The 27,917-nt window shown below is 51.0% G+C and overlaps 1 protein-coding gene across 4 annotated transcripts in view; it reads right to left on the bottom strand.

The window, feature by feature from the left end:
• Positions 1-27,917, bottom strand: part of PKNOX2 (PBX/knotted 1 homeobox 2) — a 268,399-nt gene that overhangs the window by 72,718 nt on the left and 167,764 nt on the right. The window contains exons 4-5 of one of the 4 annotated variants that reach the window (XM_025358004.1): positions 27,634-27,706; positions 8,898-9,006 (exon numbers count right to left, since the gene is read on the bottom strand). The exons of 2 other annotated variants lie outside the window; for them this stretch is intronic. In XM_025358004.1, the coding sequence (XP_025213789.1) occupies positions 8,898-8,984 (87 nt within the window). In that variant the 5' untranslated portion in view covers positions 8,985-9,006; positions 27,634-27,706. The remainder of the gene's footprint in view (positions 1-8,897; positions 9,007-27,633; positions 27,707-27,917) is intronic. One more of the 4 variants, XM_025358003.1, reaches the window with a different exon arrangement.

Below are 27,917 nucleotides of genomic sequence, written 5' to 3'. Positions count from 1 at the left end.
AGCAAACCTTGGTTTCTAAGCAATTCTAATGCTTCCTTTTGCTAGATTTCTCCTCTGAATCAAATCCAAATCCCACCCTCTGTTCAGATCCAGCCCTAGTGCCCCCACACCTCCTATGCCCCCTGCCACCCCTCCTCCGCATACGGTCTTGCTCGTTATGACCATTAAACCCCCACACACCTCCCACAGGGTCTCTTTCTAAAAACGCTGAACAGCCAAGCCCGCACCTTCTCAGCACAGACACTCCTTTTTTCCCTTTTTCTTTTTTTTTTTGAGATGGAGTTTCGCTCTTGCTGCCCAGGCCGGAGTGCAATGGTACCATCTTGGCTCACCGCAAGCTCCACCTCCCGGATTCAAGTGATTCTCCTTCTTCAGCCTCCTGAATAGCTGGGATTATACCGGACACAGTGGCTCATGCCTGTAACCCCAGCACTTTGGGAGGCCGAGGTGTGCAGATCACCTGAGGTCAAGAGTTCGAGACCAGCCTGACCAACATGGAGAAACCTCATCTCTACTAAAAGTACAAAAAAACACAGACACTCCTTCTAAGAGGACATTCCCTCTTCTGAGCCCTCCATTTGACATGGCAGAGTGGGCGCCAGCCAGCCCCAGGAGGGCCCCCTTAAGCTGCCAAAACCTTGCGTTCTGGCTCCCTGGGGCTGCCCAGGCCTGGCCCTCTAGGGGCCGCTGAGATTTCAGGCAGACCCAGCAGGGCTGGCACTCCCTCCAGGTCGGGGCAAGCCAGGTGCGGATCAGTTTCCTGGCAACCAGGAGAGAAGCCAAGGACCCGCGAAGAGGTCAGGGCTTGAGGTCACTTGGTAAACATCAAGTTTGGCCTTAACAGGTAGGAGGCAGCAGGGGGCATGAACAATGTTGTAGGGCACAGAGTCCAGGGCGCTCCAGACCTGGGCTTGCTCAGGCGAGCTGGAGTGCGGGGATATGTCCAGTTTAAAGACATAGATGGCTCAAGCAGGCAGAGAGAGAGGTCACTGTGTACAAAGAGAAGAAAGGCCCAGCAGAAAAGAAAAAAGAAAGAGAAGAATCTGTTTTGATGAGTCAAAGCAAGGGAAAGTGGGTCCCCATATGGTGTTGCCCCCAGGGGCAGAGAGACCCTTCGATTACAGTCACAGAAAAAGCTGAGGGAACTTTCAAAACTCCTGGAAGCTGCTCACAGATCCGCAGCCTTGCACCTGCCCAGCCCTCCTCCCCTTACCCTATCGCCTCAGACCTACCCTTGGTTGCCTGAGCACGCCCGATGGTGTCCACCTTCCTGCCTTTGCTCCCATAGCTGCCTCAGCAGGGACTGTCCTCATGTCCCCCACAGCCTGCCTCCCACCCAGATGCAGCTTCAACTCTTCCAAGAAGCCTTTCCTGCTTCTCCTCCCTCCCCAGGCCTCGGAAGACTGGACTCCTGCCTCATCTAAATGCACCCCAACACCGGGCCCTTTGTCCATCTCATGAGCGGGCTGGTCTCCCAGCTTCCATGCCTGCCCGCGGTGCACTCCCACATGTTAAATGAGCGAAGGATGACCCCAAGGAGACAATGATGAGGGATGTGCTAAAGACTTCCAGGATCTCAAAGCCTGGGAGAAGCCAAAGAGGGCTCCTCAAAATATTCCCCAACCCAGTTAGCCCAGGGAGAGGAAGGGCCGGCAGCAGAGCCAGGCAGCCCAACGTAGCTCAAAGAGGCTCTCGGAACAGTGGGCCTCGGTCACCTCCATTCTGATCTTGGGCCAAATGGATAGAACAGGCCACAGAAGAGTTACTCAGTGGTGTACAATGGGGGTTTTGGTTAGCTGATTAATTTTAAAAGGGTTTGTAAGCGGTGGTTTACAAAATGTGACTCATGGAACATTCACTGCTCCTAACTGCATTTCCAGTGAATGAGCTGTCACTGACAGGAGGCTAAGAAAAGTTGTGGACTCCACTTCCCAGCTTTGTGCATTTTCCTGGGAACTGATGGCCCCCTGCCCATCCCATTGCTTCCCTCTGGAAGATCCTTCCCTTTTGTAATAGTCCCAAACCAGTGATTTCCAATAGGCCTTTCAGAGGGCACGCCAGAATCCCAGTGTGTGCACATCTCTGTGTATCGTGTGTGTAAGGGGGTGTTCATAGCTGGTAAAACCTATTTGACATGCCTATTATGTTCCTAATAAAAAGTAATTAAGGTTCAATCCCATCTGGGCTGCTGGAGATGTGCAGGTGATTGAGTGAAGAATGAAATTGGGGTGCGGGTGAAAAGGGGTGGAAGAACACCACTGTACTTTTTGTAACCACACTCTCAACGGTCTTGCAAGGCGGGGAGGGCAGAGTTATTTTCATTTTACAAACGCAGAAACTAAGGCCCCATATGGACTCTAAGCTCCAAGAGGACAGGAACTCCGTTGATTTTGCAACCCAGTACATAGCACAATGTCCGCACAGCCCACAGGATACACTCAATGTTTATCGAATGCATGAGTGAATGAAAGAAACAGCTCTGAAATTACTTGCCTGAATCTGTATAATTCATCAGCAGTGGAGCTGATGAATGATACAAATTCTTATTACAAGGCCTGATTCCTGAATTTCTACGAGGTTGAGTCATTCCATCCTCCTCTTCAGATCACAGACTTCAAGAACAGCAAGCATCCTGGGGCCCTAACTCATCCACCCGCCTCCTGCCAGGCCGCACACACACCAAAGCTTTCCAAAGACCAACTAAGACCAACGGCACAGGAAAGGGAGGCGGAGCACGTAAGGTCCTCCCCAGACCCGCTGCTGACTTGGATCGCCTGTCCCCTGATTTATTTTAGGCTTTGTATCCCAGGGCCATTAACTATTTTTGTAGCTGTTTAGGGCATTTGTCCTGCTTGGGGACAAGGGGGTAGACAATAAAATCTCTGTTTTTGGTAAATATCAGAATATAGTAAGTTCATCAAATAAAAAACCTAGGCCAGGCCAGTAGAGTGTTTCTCCCCAAGCTTTAAAGCCATGCTGACAACCCACCACCTCCAAATGGGCATAAAGGCCCTGTCGGACCTGCAGGTTGTTTTTGCCTTTTACACAATGAAGAGTCCAGGTCTTGAGTGAGTGGGAGTGCAGGGATATGTCCAGCTTAAAGACATGGGTGGCTCAAGCAGGCAGAGAGAGAAGCCACTGCGCACAAAGAGAAGAAAGGCCCAGCAGAAAAGAAAAAAGAAAGAGAAGAGTCTGTTCTGGTGAGTCGAAGCAAGGGAAGGTGGGTCCCCATATGGTCCTGGGGTGTTGCCCCCAGGGGCAGAGGGAGCCATCAATCACCATCACAGAAAAGGCTTAGGGGAACTTTCAAAGCTGCTGAATGAACTCTATTGCTGCAAAGCGAATGTGTTTCACAGGCAGCTGAGCAGAGGGACCTGCAAGGCAGGGGGCTCCAGCCCTTAAAGAGAGGAATGTAAAGCGAGTGTGAAAACATCTGAACCCGCTTCTGCCTGTCACAGCTGCATGGCCTGGATGGAGGCCATTCACAGCCAGGGGCCCCGGCCACCCCCTTTTGCCTCCAGTTAATTAAACCAGCATGGGGATCCTAATGACTGATCAAATCCCATCCAGCTTCCCCAGGATATCTGCCTCCCCTGGCCCCACCTGGAGTGGGGATGGTGCTGGGACAGGGAGGCAAAGACGGTGTCCAGAGAGACGGGTCTGGCTTCCTCAGTGTGGCTGGCCCAGCTTTAGCCTTCCTCTTGAAGGGTAAGTGAGACACTGTTGTGTTGACCCCAGATCTCAGTGCCGTGTCCTGGAGTCCCAGACACCATTCTCCCAACTCTGAGAGATGCTGGAGGATCAGGGTGGGGGGAATGGGAGGGACGCAGCTTTTGCAAAGGACCTTGAGCAAACACTTGACTTCCTTCCAAAGTGAGTCTCCCAAAGCGGATCTCAACAGGGAGTTCTAACTGCCTGTCTTGTCTCTCTCTGGTCAAAAATGAGGCTGCATCCTTGGTGAACTGCCAAAACCCTTTTAATGCCACTCATCATCAAGTAATGCTACGTAAGCACCTAGCTACCTAGCCATCAATTTGTTCCTAAACTATCCATTGAGTTTAGTTTCACATCGACAGGGGCTGTGCCTAGTGGGCCAGACTAGGATCTACCAGGATTTCTGCTTTCTAGTCCAATGCTCATGCAGCTGACATGCAGGGGACACGCAGACTGAACGTCCTAAACATTGAATACACACTCAAATAGATACAATATTTATCTTGCTAATAAGCCAAGGGCAAAGCTATTTTTGGAAGGGTAGGTATGTGTCTGCGTTTGAGGAAAAGTTGTGGGGGGTGGTGCTGATAATGAGAGTGTGTTTTGTGTGGGAAGGTGAGGGGAGTGAAGTGGTTGCCTTTGCTAGTGAACCCGGATGGCTCCCCAGAGTGGCTGATGGAGCTACAGAAGTGAGAACTTCGCTTGGTGGGTGATGTTGCATATGGGTGTTACAGGAAGGTCTCGAGTGACATTTCTGAGAGTACACGAATCAGAGGTATTTGCCTAGGAGTGACAGGGTGGTCGTGTGTTCCCAAGAAAATTCTGGGAGGGAGGCTGGAGTGACACTTGCTGGGACACTAAGCAAGGCAGGAGAGGAAAGAAACAGTAGCAAATGGAAGGGTCAGTGGGGATGCTGGGGCAGTGGGAGGACGGGGCTGTGAAAGTCCAGCTGACAGCCAGGCCACTATGGCAGAGATGCAGAACAGAAGCGGGGTGATGCTGGAATCAACACAATGCACGGAACTGAGGATCACACGCCTATTTCACATCCAGGTCTCTCTAGAGACAGTGTGGTCATTAGGCAATCATGGTAGAATTACACCACCCTGGTGACTTAACCCTACCTCTTCAGGGCACAAAGTGAGGGTCTGCATCAAGGACCCAGTTACAGCATGCTGGAATTGGGGTCCTGTAGTTAAGACAGTAGAGGGTGCTGCTACTCTGGCAGAATTTAGCAGGAAGCTACCAGAAGGAAGAAGTAGGTCACAGGGAGGGTTCCACTGGGTTGTTGCTTTTGCACTTTCTTTTTTTCTTTTTTGAGATGGAGTCTCACTCTGTCTCCCAGGCTGGAATGCAATGGTGTAATCTTGGCTCACTGCAAACTCCGCCTCCCGGGTTCAAGCAATTCTCCTGCCTCAGCCTCTCAAGTAGCTGGGACTACAGGCGTGTGCCACCATGTCTGGCTACTTTTTGTATTTTTAGTAGAGACAGTTTCACCATGTTGGCCAGGCTGGTCTCGAACTCCTGACCTCAGGCAATCTACCCACCTCGGCCTCCCAAAGGGCTGGGATTACAGGCATGAGCCACCGTGCCCAGCCTGCTTTTGCACTTTCTAAACATACAGTCATCCTTCGGTGCACAATCAACAGAGTGATGACCTTACAATCAATCGCAAAATTTCTCCAGGATGGACTGCAACAGAACCGAGGGGCTAGAAGCCGCTTAACCATTGTATCACTTGGCTTGTGCCCAAATAGCACGAGGCCATAACCATGAATGTTTCTCTACTAAAATGGGAAGGAAAAAAAAGGCCTTCCTCATTTTTAATAACTTTATTCCCCAAACTTCAAAAATGAAATTGCCAAGTTAAGAACTTGCCTTGAAAAAAAATTCTAATTTATTATAAAGAAGGTCCGGGGCTTGGGAATTTTTTAATGCAGATTCCTAATTTTCCAAAGTGAGATTCTCCTGTGCATTTGAATAGATTATGCTCGGTATTGCTAGCCCTTAGCACAACGGGAACATTATTAAAACGATCGCATGGGTCTCAGAGGAAGGGCTCTGCGTCTCACTTCCTTTTTCATTTGGGGGACTTCGTATCAGAGACTGTCCATTTGTTGCCTGTGGAAGAAACTGGGTTTCTAAAGAGGTGATGGAGAAGTGTGCTTAGCTGCCCACGTTGTGAGGAAACAAGTCATACGTGGTCCAAACATGATGAGATTAGACCTAAAGGAATAAGGAGGGAGTGGGCCTTGTTTCCTGAGAGCTCTGTTTTGGACAGGATTCCCTGGTGTGCCTGACCCATGTCCCCATCAGGCTCTGCTTCCCTGAAGATGTGGAGTCTCAGAGAGTGGCTGGTTCTCGGGGATATGAACACTCTAAAGGGAAATGCAGTAGAGTCTCCCCCTAGGAAGCTGGGGTCCGTATCTTGAAAAGATAAAGGGAAGAAGTCAGGGGTCCAATGCAAGTTTGCAGAAAGTGCCAGCAGCCAGGCATGCATGGAAGAGCTATTCCTACAAGGGAGCCCCTCCTAGAAGCCCGAAAGAGTGGGCAGAAGGCCCTCAAATACCAGCCCTCTCCGGAGAGAACAGCCTCTCCCCCTAGAGTCAGAAGCCTTTGTTCTGGAGGCCTCCACCAGCTCCCCCATCCCTCCCACTCCACCCCTGCCCGAGCTCCTCTCCCTTAGCCCCACATCCAGCTCAGTTTCCTTGGGAACCAGCTCAGCTTAGGGAAGGCCAATGGCAATTTGGGCATAGCCTAGTGGCTTCGTCAAGGCCATGAAGACCCTGACACCTTGACCTGGTCAGTTCACCATGGACACTGATGCTTCTCGTCAGATATTTCACTCATGGATTGCCAGGGTTACAAATAGATGGCAGCTTCCCCAGGGCAAATTATTCCTTTGCTCTAAATGTGAAGATTTTAAATGGTGACAGTCTGGAGGATCCTCAGAGAGGAGAGCCTTCAGGCAGTCCCTGTATCTGGCTTCTGTCTAAGACCTTAGATAGGGAAGTGGAGTCTCCCTTCTACCTCACAAAGGCTAGAGCAGCTTAGTGGTGACTTCTGGGGAGCTGAGCACCTTAGGACTGCAGCCCACCTCCATCCGTCCCTCAACAGCTGGGATGTATTAATCCAGCTGTATGCTGATCATTAAATTAGGCTTCTGGATCAGCATTCAACACAGGCCCTTGCTGCAGCTCTCCCGCTAATCCCCGCCAAACCAAAACGTCTCCCAGCTGCCCAGGCAGTCAAAACAGGGAGGGGTGGGTGAGAGGGGAGCGGCCGCCATCAGTCATGCCAACACAGTGTTCTCTGACCTCTCAGCCCTGCCCTGGTCTATCCTTGAGTCTTGGGTATAGAGGTGTGGGCCTTGGCAGCTACCACCTGCTAAATACAGGAAGAGTCCCCATCTCTGTTCCCCATTCTGACTGGAGAGAGAATCCAGTTACAAAACGAGTGGAGCCCAAGTTCCCACCACTGAATTGATACGTGGGCACCGATGTGTGCTGGCTGAGCAGAGTGGGAACGGATCTGCTGCTATCGAAGAAGGAACACCTTGCCCCTATTCTGGCCCCTAGCTTCTCCTTCTCTCACTTCTTTCTTGGGAGGCAAAAGGTTCCCATCAGTTGAGGGCTCCTTCTGAACTTTGTCTCGGAAGCTGAAACTACAGAGGGAAGGGACTTGACATAGTGCTGAATGCCTGGAAGCTTTCAAATACAAGAGCCATGTAAAGGCCAAGTTCAACCCTGTGGCTTATTCATGGAAACTACTGGCATGAGCAGAGGGTTCACTGAGGATGGGGTTAGGCTGGGAGAGCTGGGGAAGTAATGTGATTTGATATGTGGGAGCGGGGCCGTAGACATGTGCTCAGAGATGGGTGAAGGACCAGGGCTTTTGGACCTTCAAGGGCAGAGCAGTCGAAGGGGTTCCATATGCTGAGTACGCTAGAAAGAGGCCCCAGAGCATCTGGTAATCTCCCGGGGGATGACAATGATGTATAAAGCAGCTACTATATGCTCTCACTAGGCTGGGGGCATCAGGACCATAGTGAGCACAAGCCCAGCATCTGCATCTTAAGACCCCTTTCATGCTGCAGAAATTTTCCATGCAGCCCATGAGAACCGCTGTGTTTGATGAGTGAGGGATGGCAGGGTAAGGCAGAGACTGGCTGCTGGAGGAGTGCAGATGGTAGCCTGCCCATAGCACTCAGCGGGCAACTGCTGCACATGGGCAAATGTGAGGATGGACATTCTAGCTGGGTGCATTTCACATCACAGGTGCCCAATAAATAATTGTCGAATTCATATTGACAGGAGAGTGTGAAGGGAGGCGTCAGAGAATGAAGGCTTCTGTGAAAGCACAGACACAAAACTCAAAGTTTCCAAAGAACCAAGGGTGGACAAGAGGAGCACCTGGGGGAAGCAAATAGGAAAAGCGGCTGGTCTCAAGGATGTGGGAGGGCAGCCCCCACAAGCTGGGCAGGCTTCCAGGAGGAGGAGGGCCGACAGCATGAAGACAGCGAGAAGACACTGCTGAGGAGGGGCTGTTGCAGGAGTGGCAATCGGGGTAGGGGGTGCAGAAGATCTTGGGGGGCGCTGTGTCTGAGCTGAGGGGTGGAAGCTGGGGACCAGAAGAAAGGGGTTGTGGGGTATACAGAAGGAATCTTGGCTTTTAAAAAGTAGAAGCCCAGAGGAGTTCTGAAGAGAACAGAGATTCTCCCGATAGGCAGGCAGAGGAGGACAAGAGCCCAAGTGACGGAGAACGGGGGCCTGACACTCAGGAGCCTCTGAGTAGCAAGTTTCTCAAACACTCAGAGGGCGGTTCCACTCACATCTGGTACCTGGGTCTCCCCAGCTGTGGATTTTGCCCCAGTCACAACAAAGGGGTTTGGCTGGGCTTCTCTGCTGTCTGAGGGGTGGGGTGGGGGACACGACTGTGACCATTACTCTAGCTTCCACTCCTAGGTCCCGGGTTCTGAACCTGGTGACTCCCCTTGGGGTCTATGTTTGCAGGACTCTCGCTCCCCAGGCTGAGGGGGAAGAGCCAGGAGTGCCGCCAGGACATGACTGTGGGAGGCCTGGCTCAGCCCGTCGGCCCCTGGAATATCCCAGCCTGCAGCTGGGGCTCTAAGGCCACCACACTCCCTCCCCCATGGTGGGAGGCAGCGGCCCCTGCGCACTCACCTGTGGGCTGTCCTGGTAGGGTGGGGGCGGGACATTCTGCGTGGCCATCATCGTCAGAGCGGGGGCTGGGGAGGCATGTTGCATCATGGGATTGATTCACATGGAGGACCTGTGGGCAGGAGAAAGGGGGCCGCACCGTTAACACCGCCGAGCAGGCCCGCCCTGGGCACCCAGCAGCTCCCTGTGTCCCCCGCTGGGCCACCTGGGCCGGCCGGATGCAGCAAGGGTTGCACGCCCTTCAGGGCAACAAATGAGAGCTAAGGGAGAAGCCTGGGTGGGGAGGGGCTTGCTGTGCTATTTTGACTTGAAAGAAACAATATTCAAATCATATGTAAAACAACCGGTACCCCTGCAGCGGCGCTTTGTTCAGCATCAGCTCAGGCCTGTTGTGCATGTGGGGAGGGGTCCTAAGGGGGAGGAGGCCTGCCTGGTAGGAGCACGGGGGACTGGAGACTATTTGGATACCCCTCCTTCCCCAGGAGGGCCCTGAGTCCCAGCCTGATAACGGTGCTCCTGGCCCCGCTGTTCCCCAGGCTTTCTGGAGCAGCCACAGCGCGCACAGGGGCAGGAGGGCCCCAGGCCAGCTACAGAGCCCCAGGGTCCTCAAGCGCTGAGCTCGCCCCTCCCCAGGGCTCACCACACCTCCTAGTGGTGGCAAGGACACGGGGCCCCGGACCCCTCCTCAGACTGCAGCCCCAGGGTGGCTGCCTGGAGGCCTTGAGGAAGGGAAAGAGGCAGGGAATGCCGTCCACTCCTGTACTTTTCCAGGCGCGGGCTTGTGACTATGGGCTTTTCCAGGCGCGGGCTTGTGACTATGGGCGTGTCCACAGATGTGCCTGCATATCCTATTAAGCAGGACTTCCCTCAGCCTTGGTTTAGTATGGTCACCGGAATGTGTGGGTGCGGGAAGAGCTGTCAGAGCCAAATGGGCTACCTGCCTCTTTGGCTGGTAGAAGACAGAGGCCAAGGGTGACTTGTGTATGGGAGGGCGGGGGTTGGGGGACTTGCTGGTGAAGCTGGGATGGAAGCAGCACCTCCAGATTCCCAGCTCTGGGTCTGCTCCACTGTTCCCCCCACCTTTTCCCCATCACCAGTAAGCAGGCGAGCTGTGCCCATGAAGGCTCAAGACTTCCTCTTGAACTAGGATGTGGTGCCGTAAGTGGAGATAGCCCAGCTGTGCCACCCAAGAAACAGAATGCCCAGAGAGCTGTTGTGCTATAGTAGATGCTCTGAAATATTTAGATCTAGAAGCCACAGGCTAGTTGCCTGATACGGGGCTGTCCACTGTAGGGTAGGAGGTTGCTAAGAGCCTCTGTGGAGTGCAGGACGTGTTCTTCTCCTGGGTGGAGGGCACTGTTGGTCTAGAAACCTTTGTGAGCACAGCACTCATACCTCTCCCTCAAGCACCCAGGGCTTCATCCTTTTCCAGCCTGGCCCTTCCCAGGCTCTTCCAAAATGTTCACAGACCTGAATTCTGTGGGAATTTGAGAGTGCTTTGGAGCTGCTATCAACTAAAGGGGCTGGCCTCCAGGGTCGTGTGTGTGTGTGTGTGTGTGTGTGTGTGTGTGTGTGAGAGATTCATTTGGTTCTTTCTCAGGAAAGGGAAGTAAGAGCTACTCTGACCTGACCTGAGTCTCCAAGGTACCAAGTACACTTTGACCTTCTGCAAAAAGCACTGGAAATGCGTGTTTCACTCAATAGATGTCTACCAACTACCAACTCTGTGCAGAGAACTGAGTGAGGAGTGTGGTGAGACAGATGAATGAGGCAAGGTCTTCTCTCCAAGGAGCATGGCTAGGAGAGGGAGGTCATGGTCCTACAGGAGGAAGAAAGTGAGGTGGAGGTGGGTAGAGAAGGCACAGGGAGGGATGGCTCCCCCAGTGCTAAAAACACCGACTGCGGGCTGGTTCCATCGGCCTCACTGCCTGTTGCTCGCCCCCACCTGGACAGACCACCAGGATATCTTCACAACAGCATGCAGCGCCTCGCCCATCTCACACGCCACTGGTCCCTGAGATCCAATTTCCTTTTGCAAGGGGACGCAGGAGGGGGCCTTGGGGGAGCCTCTCTCTTCAGGCAGGGGAACCAAGGCCTCTGTTCACAGCTGGATTTTTGTCTGCGTGGTGGTCAGCATCCCAGAGAGCCAAGAGCAGAGTGAGGGTTGCAGAGGGAAAAAGGTGTGTGTGTGTCGGGGGGAGATACAGACTCTCTGAGACATCAGAAGGAAGTTCCAGAATTAAGACTTTTGAGATATTAAAGTGGGTGGAGTTTCTCTTTTTTGGACCCTGACAAAATAAAGGAAATAGGAATGTTTCAGGGGACTATGAAACATAGCCTTCCCTGGAACTCTGGCAGAGAAGGCAACTTTGGATAGGGCCCAAGGACCAGGATGGTGGGATCTCAGAGCACGGATCACAGATGCTCACCGGCAGGGGAAACACGTGAAGGGCTATAGCACTGTAGTGCCTGCAGCCTCCAGAAGAGGGAGCCTGGGGGCAGAGTCAGTGTGGGAGCCGCCTCAGGAAGGAGGGCTTTCTCCCCTCTTAGGGGCAACTAGTTCTCTTTAACCTCGGGCTTGGGTCTTTTGGTAACCTCATTCCATGGATTAGAAAGTCATAATGAAGGCAAAACAAAGGAAGCTCAACGAGGGGGCATAGGCTACAGAGAGGCGCCTTTCATTCACATTCTTTTGTTCACCGTCCAATGAATGGAAGGCAGGGTCATTTCAGAGGTGCTGTCCCTAGAAACATTGGTAGCAGCAGGAGGGCTGCCGTGTCTGGGGGTAAGGAGGGATGGCTAAGAGTGGTCTGCACCCAGAGACAGCCACCTGTGAGGCTGAGAGGAGACTGTTCAGTCCTGAGCCCACCAGGCTGTGGAGCAGGGCCAGACCCGCCTAGGAAGAAGACACAGGAATAATATTCTGAGGACCCAGATGGCCCTGGACCCTCCCCCTCCTTGGGGTCACCATAGGCCACTAGGCCACTGCCCCATTACCCTCTGGGGGCTTCTCCTGCAAGAGAACAGGAGGCCTTTTCAACAGAGGCTTAAGTTTCCTTCTCTGCTCGCTCAGGCACAGAAGCCTCTGGCAACTTGACACTCCGGGAGCTCAGCTGCGGGAGGACCCTGCACCCATGTCCGGAAGCTGGCTCTTTGCCTCACACCTCTCCACCCACACATGCACTTCCCCGGTTCCTGAGAGGCCACGTGCAACCATCCTGGAAAGGAATTTGGGGATCTGACTCGCCTTATCTGGGACTTGGCTGGGACTTTGCAGTGGGGTGTGGGGGAACTCCTTGAGCCACAGCAGGGGTCCTGGCCCTTTGGGGGAAGCCTGCCTTTTTTGCATTTTCTTTGGGAGAGGGAGAGGAGCAGCAGGCCTGAGCCCCTGCAAACCCACCTCTGGGCTTCAGAGCTTTTGTCACGGACTCTGAGAGGCTGCTTGGCCCTGTCCAGAGGCCCCAGTGCTCTGTCACAAGACACCTGGGCATTCAAGGGGGGCACAGGCAAGACTGCAAATGGAGGCCAGACAGGAGCGTCTCCCACGGAGAGATTTCCCATCGCGAACAGACTCACGGGGAAAGGTTGCTTTTTGATTTGTTTTGTTCAGTGCTGAAAACCTTTATGATAAGACATCTAGGAGGGAAAAATTCTAACGCAACACTCGACCCGACAATGTTAACCGAGAAGAAATCATTTGTGTCTCCGATATCATCAGAAGAAACTAAAATGCCATGTTAGAGAGCCCAGGAGCCGGCGAGGCAGGGTCAGTGGATGCAGAGTCATAAAAGCACACCCCTTTAGGAAATGGGATGGGCAATCCTGGGCACCCGCCTCCCTCAGCCTCCTCAACCCATTCCCCCCACAGCCCTGTACCACCAGGCCGGCAGTCTGGAGCCCCAAATCCAGTGTGTTGACAAACAGGCTCAGAAAAAAATACCAAGCTCATTAGGAAGGAGCTCATTAGGACTTGTTGACATGAAACCCATTAGACCAATTAACATTCCATTAACGGCCTGGGGCACCAAGGGGTTAATGCTGCTGGGCAGTAATTGGGCCAGGGTGCCGGGGTTGGGGGCTCAGGGCCTTAAGGATGAGACACAAAGTCTAATTGGGAACTCTCTGGCCAGCTGGCCTGACAGCATTTGTTCCTGGCCCCTGACCCTAGCTGAGACAAATTGATGGGGGAGAGGGGAAGTAGGGTCAGCTCGCTTGGCCCCTCACTGTCCCACCCACCTGCCCCAAACTGGAGACTGGGCCCATGGTTGGCACAAAGACAAGGGGGAGGGGACACTCCCACCCTCCTGGAATCTGACAGTCCTGTTTTCTTCCTTCACACCCTTCCCCCCACTCCCTCTGGTCAAGTTTCTTTCTCAGCCCCGGGAAAGTGAGTCCCTTCTCTCCAGAAACTGCTTTTCAGTGATGTTACCCTCTTAGAAGAACTCTTTAAAGATGCTGGAATCTTTCAGGCCCAGAGCCTCGTTCATCTGAAGAGTGCTGGAGTTCAGAGAGAGGGATGGAGGGGATGGTGGCCCTGGGTCCACCTGCCTTCTGGCCCCTGACTTCCTCCCCTCTTTCCTCCCTTCCTCCCTTCCTTCCCCCCTTCCTTCCCCCCTTCCTGTCCCTTCTTCCCTCCTTCCCTCCCTCCCTCCTTCCCTTCCTCCCTCCCTCCCTTCCTTCCTCCCTTCCTTCCTTCCATAGCAGCTAAGAGGCACTCCTGAGGCCCCCTAGGAATGCTTCTGGTCTGTCCTCTGACACACACAAGCAGCGTGTTCACGATTTTCCTTCCCTTGAGACAAGTAGGGGCTGTGGAAGTCCCATCCCCTGTCTGGGCCTCAATTTCCCCATCTGTAAACTTTGGGATTGGATGAGGGAATTCACAGGGCCACCCCTCAGCTCTCAGTTCCCATGATCTAAGCCTGGGCTTGGGGCAAAAATGTCTGGATTCCACATCCAGTGGAATCTACCACTTATTCTGTAGCCAGTACAAGTCACTTTCCCTCTCAGACTGCAAAATGAAGGGATTTCCCCAGAATATTCGGGAAGCCTTTGCCCAGGATTTGCACTGCACATATTCTTGTTGAATGGAACGGAAAGGGTTGGATTGTAGCTTCTTTGTAAAGGCCAGCCAGTGCCTGACTTCTCTTCCTCTCATCTAGTTGGAGAGTGGAAAGGAGGCCCCTGAGACCAGCGAGCCAGGAGCCGTCAATCCCTTCAGTCCAGACGCCCCCAGGTTACCCCTCCACCCCCACCCCAGGCTGTCCCCTCTGAGCAACTGCCCAGGCCTGGGTTCTGACGTCTAGACAGATTTGCAGGAGGCTGAAATAACACAGTGAAACTCAGCAGGAGGGACCGAAAAGCTGCATTAGTAACCTGGCTGGCTTCAACATCTCCCTCTGGGGCAGCCTCCTCAACCCTGGCGCAATCCGTCTCTTCTCCCTCAGCCCCAGCCCTGCGTCCAAAATGATCTTCCCTGGCCCAGTTCCCTTCCCAGAAGTGGCCTGTAGGTGGCGTCGCAGGGCCCCGCTTTAATTGCATTATATAATATAACCTGTTTACTAAATCATGTAATCAGTCGCCTTAGGATTTGCAGCTTGGGATATGTATGGAGAATTGGACTTTGAGTCAAATTTAAAAACAAATAAAAATGAGAGGCAGCTGTTGCTGATAGTGTGATATTCATCTTTTGGAAACAAATTCACCCCAGTGCTATAAATTATGCCTGGAAAAAAAAAAGTGTTGCTGGTGGAATGGAGTTGGCTAGGTCTCCTCTGCTGGCAACTCACAGCGATGAATCTTGAAATAACGGTGTCAACCTGTCACTGATTTCATGTGACTCTGTGGATTTATCTAAAGAAGCGAAGGCGTGTGGGTGCACGCGAGCACACACACAGAGAAACACACACACACACCAGGTCTCTCTGCAAAAACCAGTAAGGGCTAGAAGTGACAAGCTGGAGGCGGGGTGTCTGCTGGAGCTCGGTGGTCCCTGAGGCTTGGTGGATGGATTTGGCACCGAGAACTGAGCAGTGACAAGGGTGAGGTCAATTTGTGGTGGCAGAGGAGGACAGAAGGGAGAGAGAGGACACACCATGGGCTGGGAAACTTGACCATGTGAGCAGGGGTTTGTCACCTCCAAATCAGTTGTCGTATTGAAATGTTTCAAAAGAGGGAGAAGTAGAGGCTCCTGGAGGGGAGGATTAAGGAATTTGGAAAGAGGGGCAAGCTCCCCAGCGCCTGCCCCACCTCACAGCACGGCAAACACCCTCGCCTGCCTCTTCACCCCAGGGGCAGTGGGCGCTGAGAGGAAGCTGGGGACCCTGAGGATTCAGACAGCAGGAATGTGGGGCTGAGTGGGTGCTGCTTTCTCCCTGTCTTTCTGATCTTGGGCTGATGGGGCGACATGGAGATCCTCCAGTCTGATGAGGTCAGTCTCGGAGTGGGGCCTGGGAACCAGGGAGACAGGTTGTGCATATCTGTTACTGAAGGAGGGACAGGTGCAGAGGAACTGAGTGGGATTTGCACTCAGGTCTGACATTCTTGTTCTTCAGGCCTTAGTGTCCTGAAGGCCAGCTAAGAGGTCAAAAATAAGCTGCGACTCCACAATGACCCAGGTCCCAGGGCACACTGCACCCGGCACAGAGCCCAAGTCCTTGTAGAATGTCACAGCCAGAACACCTGCTTCCCTGCTGCCCCTCCAGGTCCTCCTTGGAATACTCAGTGGGGAGGCAGAGATGACAACCCAGACAAGCAGACGCTCTGGCCACCCATAGCTCTCTGCACTAATTGTCATTTGCCACCCTTCTGGGAAGCCAACTTGGGAGGTGGTGCCAAGTCATGCCCTAATATCACAATGCTGGTGTCCGGGGAACAGAGTGGGGACAGAGCGGAAGCCAGCATGAGCTTTGGCTAGGACTGCCTGCTTCTGACTCTCTGAGAGATGTGCAAATCTCTCTCTCTCTCAATCCTCCTTCAGCCCTTAAATGCCACATGGAGTGAATGCGCTTTGGAAAAGGTAAGAGCCTTCTGTGAGACCAGAGAACCCAGAGACCCTTCCCCCAACCCCCAGTTTCCATCCCAAGGAGCGTGGCCTCCCCATAAATGGCCTGTGGTCCTATTTCCAAGGGCCTCAACCTCCTCTCCCTTCTCCACTCCCAAGACCATTTTATTGTTTGTTCTTTATTTGGAGTAACAGTATGTCCCCAATGTGGTCGGGCCAACCTATGCACTCACTGACCCCAGCCTAGAGATGAGCAGAAGCTTACATTAGAGACCCACCCTGGAGGAGAGGACACCGGGTTCCTCTGTGTCCACGGTTCACTGTGGGGAGGATTAGTGGGCACATAAGCAGCATGACAAAGCAGTGTTTGGGGACAGGCCCCAGCACTGGGTCCATCACCCTCCTCAGCCACTCCCTCCTCCATGGACAGGACTTGCCTTCCTTGAACTCCAGCCGGACCAGGTTTCCCAGATAGGAGCCCCACCGTCCTGCCCTTTGCTGATGGCCATGCCGCTCTGACTCACACAGAAGCCAGAGTTCCAGGCCTGCAGCCTCTCCTCCTTGAGTCCCCAGTTCAGCTATTTTTTTAACTGGGCTTCACAACACGGAGCAGGGGAGTCAGAGGAGCAACACCCGCCCTGCTCGGGCGCCCTCTTCCTGGTCTTGCTCCTGCCTCTCCACACCGCCCTCCCTGCCTCGCTGTCACACCTTTTCTGGCTTCAAAAAGCCGCTGATATATTTTACAAACTGAAACAGCAATTTAATTCCCCCTGATAGCGGCAATTGTCCATTAGATCTTCCTACCGAGGAGCTTAACAATAATTCCTTTCATCCAACTGCTTGCTTCTTCTTGATCTGAGAATCAATCCCATAAATAGCAGGCAAGAGTTCTCACATTACTCTCCCCTCCAGCTTTTAGCATTTTGATGAAGATTCTCATCTCCTCTTTAAGCACTTTACAACTTGGCAATTTTTCCCCCTTTGGTTCCTTTAAACAAAATAAAACAAAAAACAGAAAAAAGAAAAAAAAAGCATGCCGGCTGGAAGGGGGAGCACAGCCCTTGCATTCTGCTCACGGAAGTGGCGTGTGCCTTTCCTACCTGGAGGCAGGGGAGTGGCAGCAATGGCCTCCAGTGGGTCCTGTCTGCTGAAAAGTGGGTGCTGCTCTGCCCCAGAGGGCCATCTAGTGTGTCCCCAAACTTCACACTCACCACACCTGGGTCCTGCTTTTGCCAGTGGTGCTCAACTTAGTCTCCCATTCCAGGAGCCCCTCCCCCTATTGTTCGCCCCAGGAATGGAGGCAGGAGGGAGGCCACAGCTGCTGCCCTGGGGTGGTCTGAGCCAGCTCCCGCCCCCAGCCTGCGGCCCCCTTGGAACCTTCTAACCTAGAGAGGGGATTCTGCCCCCCCTTTTTTTTTTTTTTCCTCTCCAGCCCTCTTCATCTCTAGCCAAACAACAGGAGTGGGAGAGGTGGGGAGGCCCAGGGAAAGGAGAGAGCTTGAGGCCTTTTATTCAATTATTTCCTTTTTTTCCAACATGCAAGCACCTCCAGGGATCGGGACAGTGGAGAGCCCTCCAGCTCCTCCACGGTGGTGGCTGGGGTGGAGTGTTGGGGCACCTGGGAGCCCTGGCCCGCCCCTCCCCCAGAGCCACTATCATGTACTCTCTGGTCTGCACACACACAGAGAAACATATCTAAAAATGAACCTGGGGACTGAAGTCCCCCTTGACAAACCTGATTCCCAGGTTTATTATTATTTGTCAAGAGCTGACAGCAGTCGCTGCTCAGGAACCGAGCTGAGAAAACAACACAGGCCGGGCCCCTGAGGCCCACAACTCAACAGAGACAGACAAACAGCTCCAGCGCTGGGATCCCAGGTGGAAGAGCACAGAGCCACCTCCCGAGGCCCTCCTGGGCTCCCTCCCTTTCATAAGTCTCTCCTCTCTGAGGCAGTCAGGAGGGCCCTGACACTCCCTGGGAATGGCGGGGTGGGGGAGGAAAGCAGGCGTGGGGACCATGTAAGGTGTGGGCAGGGTGGCCGGAGTGGGGGGCTGCTGGGGGAAGGAGGGCATGGAGGCGAGGGATGCTGAAGCCTATGCATTCCACCCCTGGTGCAACCTCCGATTCTCCTGGAGCCAGAGGAGCTAAGAGGGGCGGCCAGGCCGCTTTTCTCTCTGAGGACTGCACCGTATCCTCTGGCTAGATGACACCTTGTTCCAATTTGTAAAACTTGCCTTTAGGGAAAAAAAAAGTCAAGAGTCAGGGTTGTGGAAGCAAGTGGCTTTGTGCATTCAACAGATCATTGAAAATCCACTCATTCCTGAGACTCCCGTACCCAGCCAGCGTGTGTCCTTCCTGTGCCTTCGTGGTGGCCCAGGCAGAGCTCACAAGAAACAAGAGTTCTAAATAGAGCCCACGGCAACGGGATCGGCCAGAGGAGGAAAGGCTGCCCAGCCAGGCTGCTGCACCCTTGGTCCTTGCCACCCCCTTGGAAGGAGGGTGGGTACACTGGCTCTGTGCTCCTGAGCTGCGGAAAGCCAGCCCTGGGGAAGGGAAGATGACAGTCATGATGCGAGAGAAAGTGGCACGGCCACCCAGACTCACATCCCAGCAGACACTCCCTCCATTGCCCAACCTAAGATGCTCTCGTGCCTCTTGCTGTGTTTCTCGTCCACCAGCAAGGTGGGTTCTGTATTTCACAGCCGTGCCTTCCCTTCATCGACACTTGGCTCCAAAGCCTACTGTTCCATGAAGACTTCCTTTCCTTTCCACTCCAGGACTACACGTGGGAAATCATGGCGGGAATGATCATCATGTGTGTTTCTGTGTTACGGAAAATCTGCTCCTCACCCGCATGTCCCATCTTGCCCACTGGCCCCTGTTCCCCCAGCAGACCAGATCATGGCTCTGCCTTGCATGTTCACTGGGGGAAAAGGGGCAGCCTATGCAATATGACTCCACAAAGTCTACCTCCTTATGGAGCTTCAATATATATACATGATTATAGTTTAATTTCTTTGGCTTAACCCTTTTCTTTTTCTTTCCTTTTTTTTGAGACGGAATCTTGCTCTGTCGCCAAGCTGGGGTGCAGTGGTGCGACCTCGGCTTACTGCAACCTCTGCCTCCCGGGTTCAAGCGATTCTCCTGCCCCAGCCTCCCGAATAGCTGGGACTACAGGCATGCACCACCACACCCAGCTAATTTTTGTATTTTTAGTAGAGACGGGGTTTCACCATGTTGGCCAGGATAGTCTCGGTCTCTTGATGTGATCCACCTGCCTCGGCCTCCCCAAGTGCTGGGATTACAGACTTTAGTCACTGTGCCTGGCAGGCTTACCTTTTTTTTTTTTTTTTTTCCGAGATGGAGTCTTGCTCTGTTGCCCAGGCTGGAGTGCAGTGGCATGATCTTGGCTCACTGCAACCTCTGCCTCCTGTGTTCAAGCGATTCTCCTGCCTCAGCCTCCCAAGTAGCTGGGACTACAGGCACCCACCACCACGACAGGCTAATTTTTGTATTTTTAGTAGAGGTGGGGTTTCACCATATTGGCCAGGCTGGTCTCGAACTCCTGACCTTGTGATCCGCCCACCTCAGCCTCCCAAAGTGCTGGTATTACAGGCATGAGCCACCGGGCCTGACCTGGCTTGCTCTTAAAATGTAAAACAAGCCAATCCAAGAAGCATAACCCTTTAAGTCCCAGCAGCCATTTACACAGCAGTGAGAATAAGTCTGTTAGTTCCTGGAGCCAATTAGGATATGAGTGAGACAATAATATAGAATTAATAACAACTGCCACTTATTGAGCCCTCCCTGTGCCCCAGGCATGACACTAACAGCAGATACGGATCACCTGGTCTCTTTTTCTTAACAACCAGATGGTGTTGGCATTACGGTTGTTCCCATTCGTGGGTGAGCAAACTGGGGCTTTGAGAAAGTTTCCAGATGTTCCACACAGTCTGATCCCAGAGTCTGCAGGGTTAACTGGAAGTCTCAGGGTGAGGGCAGGAAATAGCAGGGAAGGACTGAGACTCCCAGAAACTGGCGAAGTCAGAAAAGGTGAGGCTGACTGTAAAACCAAGCTGCCAGTTTAGAGTTGGGCCCCCGAATACTGGCTGTCCTTTGACTTTCCTAGGCCCTGACTTTCCAAGCATCATGCTATACTGACACCACTAAACGTCTTCTGTGTTGCCGAGCCTGGGCTTTTGTACATCAGTTAATGGACACACACTCTGTGCCTTCCCACGGTGGTGAAGTTCTTCCCGTCAGCCCTGCCATCCTGCTCCAGCAGTATGTGTACACATTTTGTTAAATATTTCATTGCGTTTCGCTCTTATTATTTTATAAAAATGAGCGGGAGATGGGAAAATGGAAGTGCTGATCCCAGCAATAAGAAGTAGGGGTCTCGTAAATATGATACGACTGAGACAAAGATGGAAAACGTTAAGCGAGCTGAAAGCGGCAAATCTTGAGTCTTCATCGTGGACTCATTGGACTGTGTGTTCAATTAGGAGGAGAAGGAACAAAATTAAAGAACATGAAATGATGGAAATATATGGCTGAAGACTGCATCTCAAAGGCGATGTATAATTGGAATCTGATCATGTGTCGTGACTGTCTGGGAGCAGAGCTCCGGGAACGCACGGGGTGTGTTCGAAAGCCAGGCTGCCTGTGCCTCACCCTGCTCTTGGCGGCTCTGGGGCCAGGGCTCTGAATCACATTGACTGGGATTCCGTCAGTGTCTCTGTCTTGTCATACTGGACTGAGGGGCCCTGCTGGGGCCCAGGAGGAGTGAAGTGGAGTAGAAGGGGGCATGCAGTCAGCCTGCTCTCTGTGACGGTCTCCACTTGGCCTTTCCCCACACACTCTTGGCTTTCCAGGGACCACCCACAGCTGTAAAGGAGTCCCTGTTCTGGAATGAAATCTGTCCATGACGCACAGGCTAAGAGGCAGCTGGCTGTATCTTGGGTTAGCGTGTCCAGTGGAGCAGTATTCGTTTTTTCAAGTCAGGGCACCCCAGCATTAGGGGGCATCCCCTCTCTTGTCATATCTTCCTGAGTCCAAGATTTATCATTGTGCCACAGAAGTCCCCCTTCCTGTTCACTTCAGAGTCTTCTGCTCTCAGCCCAGAGAGATTCCAGGCAGCAGTCTGAATGGGCAGCCGGTGAGCCAGCAGCAGCGCTATTACCCACATCCTCTGAGACAGGCAGCTATTAAACAGAAGTGCAAGGATGGAGCTGTGTGCTACCTCCCACTGGCTCGGGCTGTTCTCTGCCAGGGCCTGTCCCCTTCAACCTCCAGCCTTGGAAAGGGGCTGTGGTTCTCTGGCTCCTAACAGGGAAAACTTTAGTCATGTGCTGGCCCTTTCCGCTGCCCTCAGACACACAGGAGGAGTGTTTCATATTAGCATCGGAGTCTTGAATACTAGAAATGGGTCTGAAAACTGTAACTCACAGTGAAGCTGAATTCCGACTTTTGCAATGCAACCCATTTCCTATCATTATGGTCTGGGTGGAAAGGAAGAGTCCGGCCTTTGGCACAGAATCTTCGTAGTCTCGATGTTCAAGATCATGCCTTCGCTTTGCCCTCTTCTTTCTCCAGTGAGATGGACACCATCTCTCATGCTAGGGCAAGGACCTGGGGGTGGAAGAAGAGGAGGAGAAGAAGGCAATTTTGCACAATGGACTCTGGCCCTCGGGGACCAATTAGGATGCTTAGAACAGTGACTAATCCTCTGGGATCTGAGCATTTGTTAGTCTGGCTCTTCCAGGGTCAAGCCTGTCCAGGGAAAAGGAAGAAAGTGTCTGTACTTCCAGATCAGGAGTTCTGTCCAGAGCAGGTTGATCTGAGCAGGCAGGGTGCTGCATGTGAGATGTCTGCTCCCAGAGCCAGGCTCTGGGATGGGAAGGAGAAGTAAACAGGGCTACTCCTCTAAGATGACTCCCCAAGGGCACAAGTTTGCCTGGGGCTGGGGACAATCCCTGCTGTCTGTAGCCCCCTCGGAGCTTTCTTCTCTGTTTAGGGCCTGGCTGTCTCAGGTGAGAGCCTTTGCTTTGTGGCACTGGGAAGGGCAGTCTGCTGTCTCTTTGTCCTGCAGTTCATAAACGTGAGAAAAAGAGCTTACTTAATGAGGCACTTGCCACGGTCAGGGATGATTTCACTAGCAGAAGCTGTGTGCATGTGAGCTGGAGAAGTGTGGGGAGTAGGGGAGATGGGCAGAGGGAGACAGGGAGGTGAAGAAGCCCATTTCAGAATGATGGGGAAGGTCAGGCAGAGAGTTCCCCAAGGGGGACGGAGAGCGGATGCTGGGGAGATGGAGGGTCCAAAGGAGCTGTCCACAGTGAGAAGCTGGCTGCTGCGGCTGCCCTGAAACCCAGCCTCAGCCTTTTCTTCACTCCTCACGAAATGAACACTTCTTCTCCAGTTCCAGAAGCAGTGGGAACTCCAGGCATTAGAGCAGATTGTCAGATGACCAACAGAGCTGGAAGGGTCCTAAGTCATCATGAGGTCTGACTTCTTCCCCAGACAAATAAGGAAAATTGCCCAAGTCCATACAGCAAGTTGGAGACAGGGCCCTAATTAGAACCCAGGTCCCAAGTAGCAAATCCAGGCCTCATTTATTGAGCACCTATTCTGTGTTGGGCACTGTGCAGGGCAATGGATGTCCCAGAAGGAGGAAATAGAGACGACAAAGGAAAAGATAGGAAAATGTAACAAAATGGAGATTTCCCTGTGCTGAAGCAGACAGGTGACTTCAGACTTAAAAGATTCCAGCACTAAGAAAGGAGAATACAAAGCAAACCTCAAGTCCCAACACATGGTGGTGAAATAGGAACTTTAATGGGAAAAGAAGAGAGAACCACACATTCCCATGGATCCTCATTGCACGATCGGAAACAAGGAGACGGTGCAGCCAGGTCAGCAAGTTCTAGGAGAAAAAGGTTTTGAACCTGGGATTCTGAGCGCAGTCCAATTATCAATCAGGTGTGAAGACAAATGCCAGTGTTGGACATGTGAGAACTCAGAGTTTCTTTCCCACTCACTGATATAAAAAATAACTGGAGGTTGTAGTCCAGCAAACGAAGAAATCTGAAGAGGTGGAGAACACCGAACAAGAAAGAGCAGCTGCTCAGGGCACCAGTCATGGCACCACAGGGCTCAGAAGGCTCTTCCACAGCAGCCACGGGCCACTCACACTGCTTAGTTCTGCAGTTGAATAACATTGCCATGCCCACAGTGGTTTTAATGCTTTTAAACAGATTTCCATCTTATAATCACCTATAGAATACAGAGGTAAACTATAGCAATGTAACACAGTACAAATCTTCTAAATCTTACCAAGGTAAAAATCATAGATAATTTATTATTATGCAAAATATAATACATAGTACTATATATAGTATGTTATATACCGTATGAAAGTATATGGCATACTATAGATCATATATATTATATAATATATAATTATATATAGTACATAGCATACATATGTATTATAGTACATAGCACATAATATACTACATATGATTATATATGCTAATATATAATATTCCATATTATATAATGTATATTATAATATACTATATATATGTGATTTAAAAATACTGCATATATTATATAGTATACCATATAATATAGTGTATAGTATTATATATTATATATCATGTAGTATATAGTATTATGTATGATATATGCTATATACTATATTATATAGAGAATATACTACAGACTATTGTATATTATTTAGTATTATATATAATATGTAGTGCTACACAGTATAATACATAATCTCTATAGTATATATAATGCTATATGGTATGTGTTATTTAGTATATTACTATTATTTTACATTATTAAGATTTAGAAGATTTATACTTATTAATATATAGTATATGTTATATATGGTGTATATATGTTATATAGCATATTCAATGCTATGAACTAAAAATAGATAATATCAAATGTAATTTGATAAAAACTTATCGAACTAATACAAATTGGAGGGGGAGGATGTGTGCTAATTTCCTCAACTTTCATAGCAGACAGTTAATGAATAGATAAACAGAGAAAAAAAGGACTTAAGCATAGTATCTGATATCATAAGTGTTTAGCCATCAAATAACTAAAGGCGGAAGCTGTTGTGGTTGACTTTGGATCATGAGCCTTGTGGGGAGAGGTGAGGGTAGGAAGGGAGAGTTTTCATTTTGTATCTTTTACGCTGTTTGCTTTTTCCTCACACATACTTCTAATTTAAAAAATAACTACAATAAATAAATAATTATACATCTATGTAACAGAAAACTATGCAGCAGTTAAAAGTAATGGAGTAGATCTATTTGTTTTGACCCAGAAAGCTATCAATCATATAACCTATGTTAAAAAAGCAAGTTTTTAGAACAATACTTAAAACATAACATTTAACTGTGTTACAATAAGCAGCAAAACTGATAAGATGTTGTCCCTACCTTCAAGGAGATTTCTGACCATGCACCCACTTCTGTGTCCTCTGCCCTGGGCCCTCTGGCCTGCTTGGGACCTCTTCCCTTTGTAAGATGCATGCCTCTTATTTGCTTGCTTGTTTGTTTTTTAGGGACAAGGGTCTCCCTCTGTCACCCAGGCTGTAGTACAATAGAACAATCATAGCTCACTGCAGCCTCAACCTACTGGCCTCCAGCAATCCTCCCTCCTCAGCCTCCTGAGTAGCTGGGACTACAGGTGTGCATCACCATGCCTGGCTAATTTTTTTTAAATTAATACCTCTTTTTGCAGTAGATAAAAACTATTGTGTACATATTTCAAGTAATAACTCTTAAGTTCTTGACTATCAGTGCTCAGTCCAAAGTCTGGCCTGAATGAAGCTGCATAAGAGACGAACAGCTTTCTACACAAATATCTGGTGGAGGGAAGCAGAGAGGGGAGTGAGAATCCAAGGACTGCAGGATGTCAGGCCTGAAAGACTCCTCAGAGAGCCTGTAGTCCTCCTCCCTCGTTCACAGAGAAGGAACACTTGTGGGGCCCAGAGAGGGGCAGTGGCCAATAAAAGGTCATGCGGTTGAATTATGATGTCCACAAAAGACAGAACTGGGCTTTGTGAACAGCCAGCATCAGGAAACAGTAGACAAGTTGAAGGCTGACCTGGGAGCCTGAAACCATGGCCTGCAGAGAATCCTACAGGAGGTTCAGAGGGGGCCCATTCAGGAGCTGCTCAGAATGCAGATGGCTTGACTTTGAGGGGAGGCCTGGACAAATCAGACCACATCGCCCTTCCCTAGTGTCCATGGTAATGCGAAAGAAGAAGTTTTAATATAAGTAGAAGGGGGCGCTTTGGGGCTGACGGGGAGGGGCTTGCACAGGAACTGGCATTTTCTGAGCATTTCTGATGCACCAGACATCGTGTGAGGTGCCTTCTTGTGCATTCTCTCATTTAATCTGCACAGAAGCACCATGAGGTAAATATGATGACCACAATTACAGAAAGACAATGATGGTAAGAAAACTTAAGTGCCTGGGCGCAGTGGCTCATGCCTGTAATCACAGCACTTTGGGAGGCCAAGGCAGGCAGATTACTTGGACTCAGGAGTTACAGACCGGGCTGGAGAACATGGCAAAACACCATCTCTATTAAAAAAAAAAAAAAAAAAAATCAGTCCAGCGTGGAGGTGTGCACACCTGTTGCCCCAGCTACTCAGGAGGCTGAGGCAGGAGGATCACTTGAGCCTGGGAGTGAAGGTTGCAGTGAGCCGAGACTGTGCCACGGCACTCCAGCCTGGGTGACAGAGTGAGACCCTGTCTCAAAAAAAAAAAAAAAAAAGAAAGAAAAAAGAAAAGAAAAAGAAAAGAAAACTTAAGTTACATAACTTGCCCCAAATCTCACAGCCAGCAAATGGCAGAGCTAGAATTGGAGTCTAGGTTGGTCTGGTTCCAAAGCCTAAGTTTCCTCAAGGAACCAGAGGGCTCCAATAACTCTGTGTTCACCAACTGAGAAAAGGCGAAATGTCTCTCCTAAATGGGGATACAACAAATGCTGTTCCCTTCCTGAACCCTGAGTATGGAATCGGCTCCTTTACCCAGTCCACGCCTATCCAGGTACACTGGCTGGCTCTTGAGAACTAGGGTTTATGTTTGCCCAACAGGACTTTGAAAATCCCCACCTCAGAGGATATCAGCATCTGGGACTCCCTTTCCCCCCAGCAGAGTTCCCACAGTGCCAGGCTCGGAAGAAGATGGGCTAGGACCTAGCATGAGTGCAGGGAGGAGAAGGAGCTGGAGTCCAGGACTCTTGATTTCCAAGTTTTCAGTCCCAAATCTGTCCTGTACCAACCTCAAAGGCATATGACTTGCTCTTGCCACCCCTCAGACACCTGCCCCCAACCTCCTCCTATGTCTCCCTAGGCACCTCTGCTGCCACTGAGCCCTGACTCTGGGAGAGGCAGGCAGGCCCAGGAGAGTATATATGTCAGTTAGGGTTTGTCGTTTACACGTGGAGATCATTAACGAGACTTATTTTTAAATTGTAATTGCAAAATGTAAATGCTCCCCAAACCGATGTGTAATTGCTACCCCCTCCACCCCAGCCCTTCCCCTCTGGTGCCAGCTTTGCAAGGAGAGAATTAGAAAATAAAAAGGGGGTGGATTATGTAAGCAAAACGATTTTAAAAAAAGAGAGCGAGAGAGCTAAGAATTTAAGTGAGACAGCTGGCAGCTTCTCTGATTGCCACACTTCCAGCATTAGCTGCAAAAATTGTCCTTGCCAGTTGCACCCATCCAAGCAATAGTGTCAACTGTATTTAGTCCCTAGAACAGACCATACTGTCACTCACTTGGCAAGACAGTTCAGTGATGTGTGTGTGTGTGTGTGTGTCGGGAGTGAGAGTGTGTGTGTGTGTGTGTGTGTGTGTGTGTGGGGAGTGAGAGGGCGAAGGTCAGGGGTGATATTTGAGATTGCCTCTACCCCATCTGTGGAAGCCTTCCATTCCACAGGAAGACATAATTCACAGCAGGATTAGCAGTCCATCAACCCTGTTACCCATATTCTACCCTGCAGGTGATGGCAAGAACACCTCCATTCTCCGTTCTCCCAGGCTCAGACTGTCTTCTTTGGACTCCAGCATCCGCAGCCTCAGCCTGCAGAGAAACAGGACTCTACAGGAGGGTTCAGCAGGAAGAACCTCAGTTCTATTCTCAGTCCCAGAGAAAGCCACTGAACTTGGGCATCAACAAACTTCATACGGATTCACCAGGTGTAGAACCCTTGTCCCTTTTTGTACCTTCTTCCCATCTTCTTCAAGCCCTGTCCACAGCTGCTGTCTAGTGAACTCCTTGTGACATCACTCTGCACATAGACTCCAAATGTTGTTGAAAAGGCTCAACTTGCCCCCGAAATGGGTGTCGCTCAACCCACACTCAGCAAAGTCTTGACCCGCTTAGATACCCTCCCCTCGGCTTCCACGGCGAGGAGCCACAGCTCTCCCATGCCGCGCACCCCTCGTTGACCTAGAACACAGAGCTCCCCAGACAGGAAGAAGCACAAGCATTGCTGCCAGTCTGTCCTCAGACATGTGGTCCTCTGAATAGACTAGCTGCCTGGGGAGCTGGGCAAAGGGACATTCATCTTTGTGGTTAACTCTCCCTTGTTCCCTCTCTCCAGGGAAACTAGCTTTGTGAGGAATTTAGCAATGATTTCTGCCACCGAAATGGAGACTGATGTAAGGTCATGGTGGCCCTAAGACATCAGGGAAATTTACAAAATCCTGGGCAAGGTCCTTTGGAGTTGGGGCCCAATCTCACCATAGCACATCCAGCCCTTATCATGGCATACTGGAAAGAGGAAAGGGTTGTTCTGGATAACTGCATTTCTAAATCCTTGCCTATATTGATACTTACATATGTGAGATCATGAAGTTACTTAAGGGGATTAAAAAAAACCCTATCTGGCCGGGCGCGGTGGCTCACGCCTGTAATCCCAGCACTTTGGGAGGCCAAGGAGGGTAGATCACGAGGTCAGGAGATCGAGACCATCCTGGCTACC

The sequence above is a fragment of the Theropithecus gelada genome, chromosome 14 (assembly GCF_003255815.1).
Source record: "Theropithecus gelada isolate Dixy chromosome 14, Tgel_1.0, whole genome shotgun sequence".
Taxonomy (NCBI): domain Eukaryota; kingdom Metazoa; phylum Chordata; class Mammalia; order Primates; family Cercopithecidae; genus Theropithecus; species Theropithecus gelada.
The sequence above is the reverse complement of the archived record's forward strand: the minus strand, read 5'-3'. Positions and strand labels throughout refer to the sequence as shown.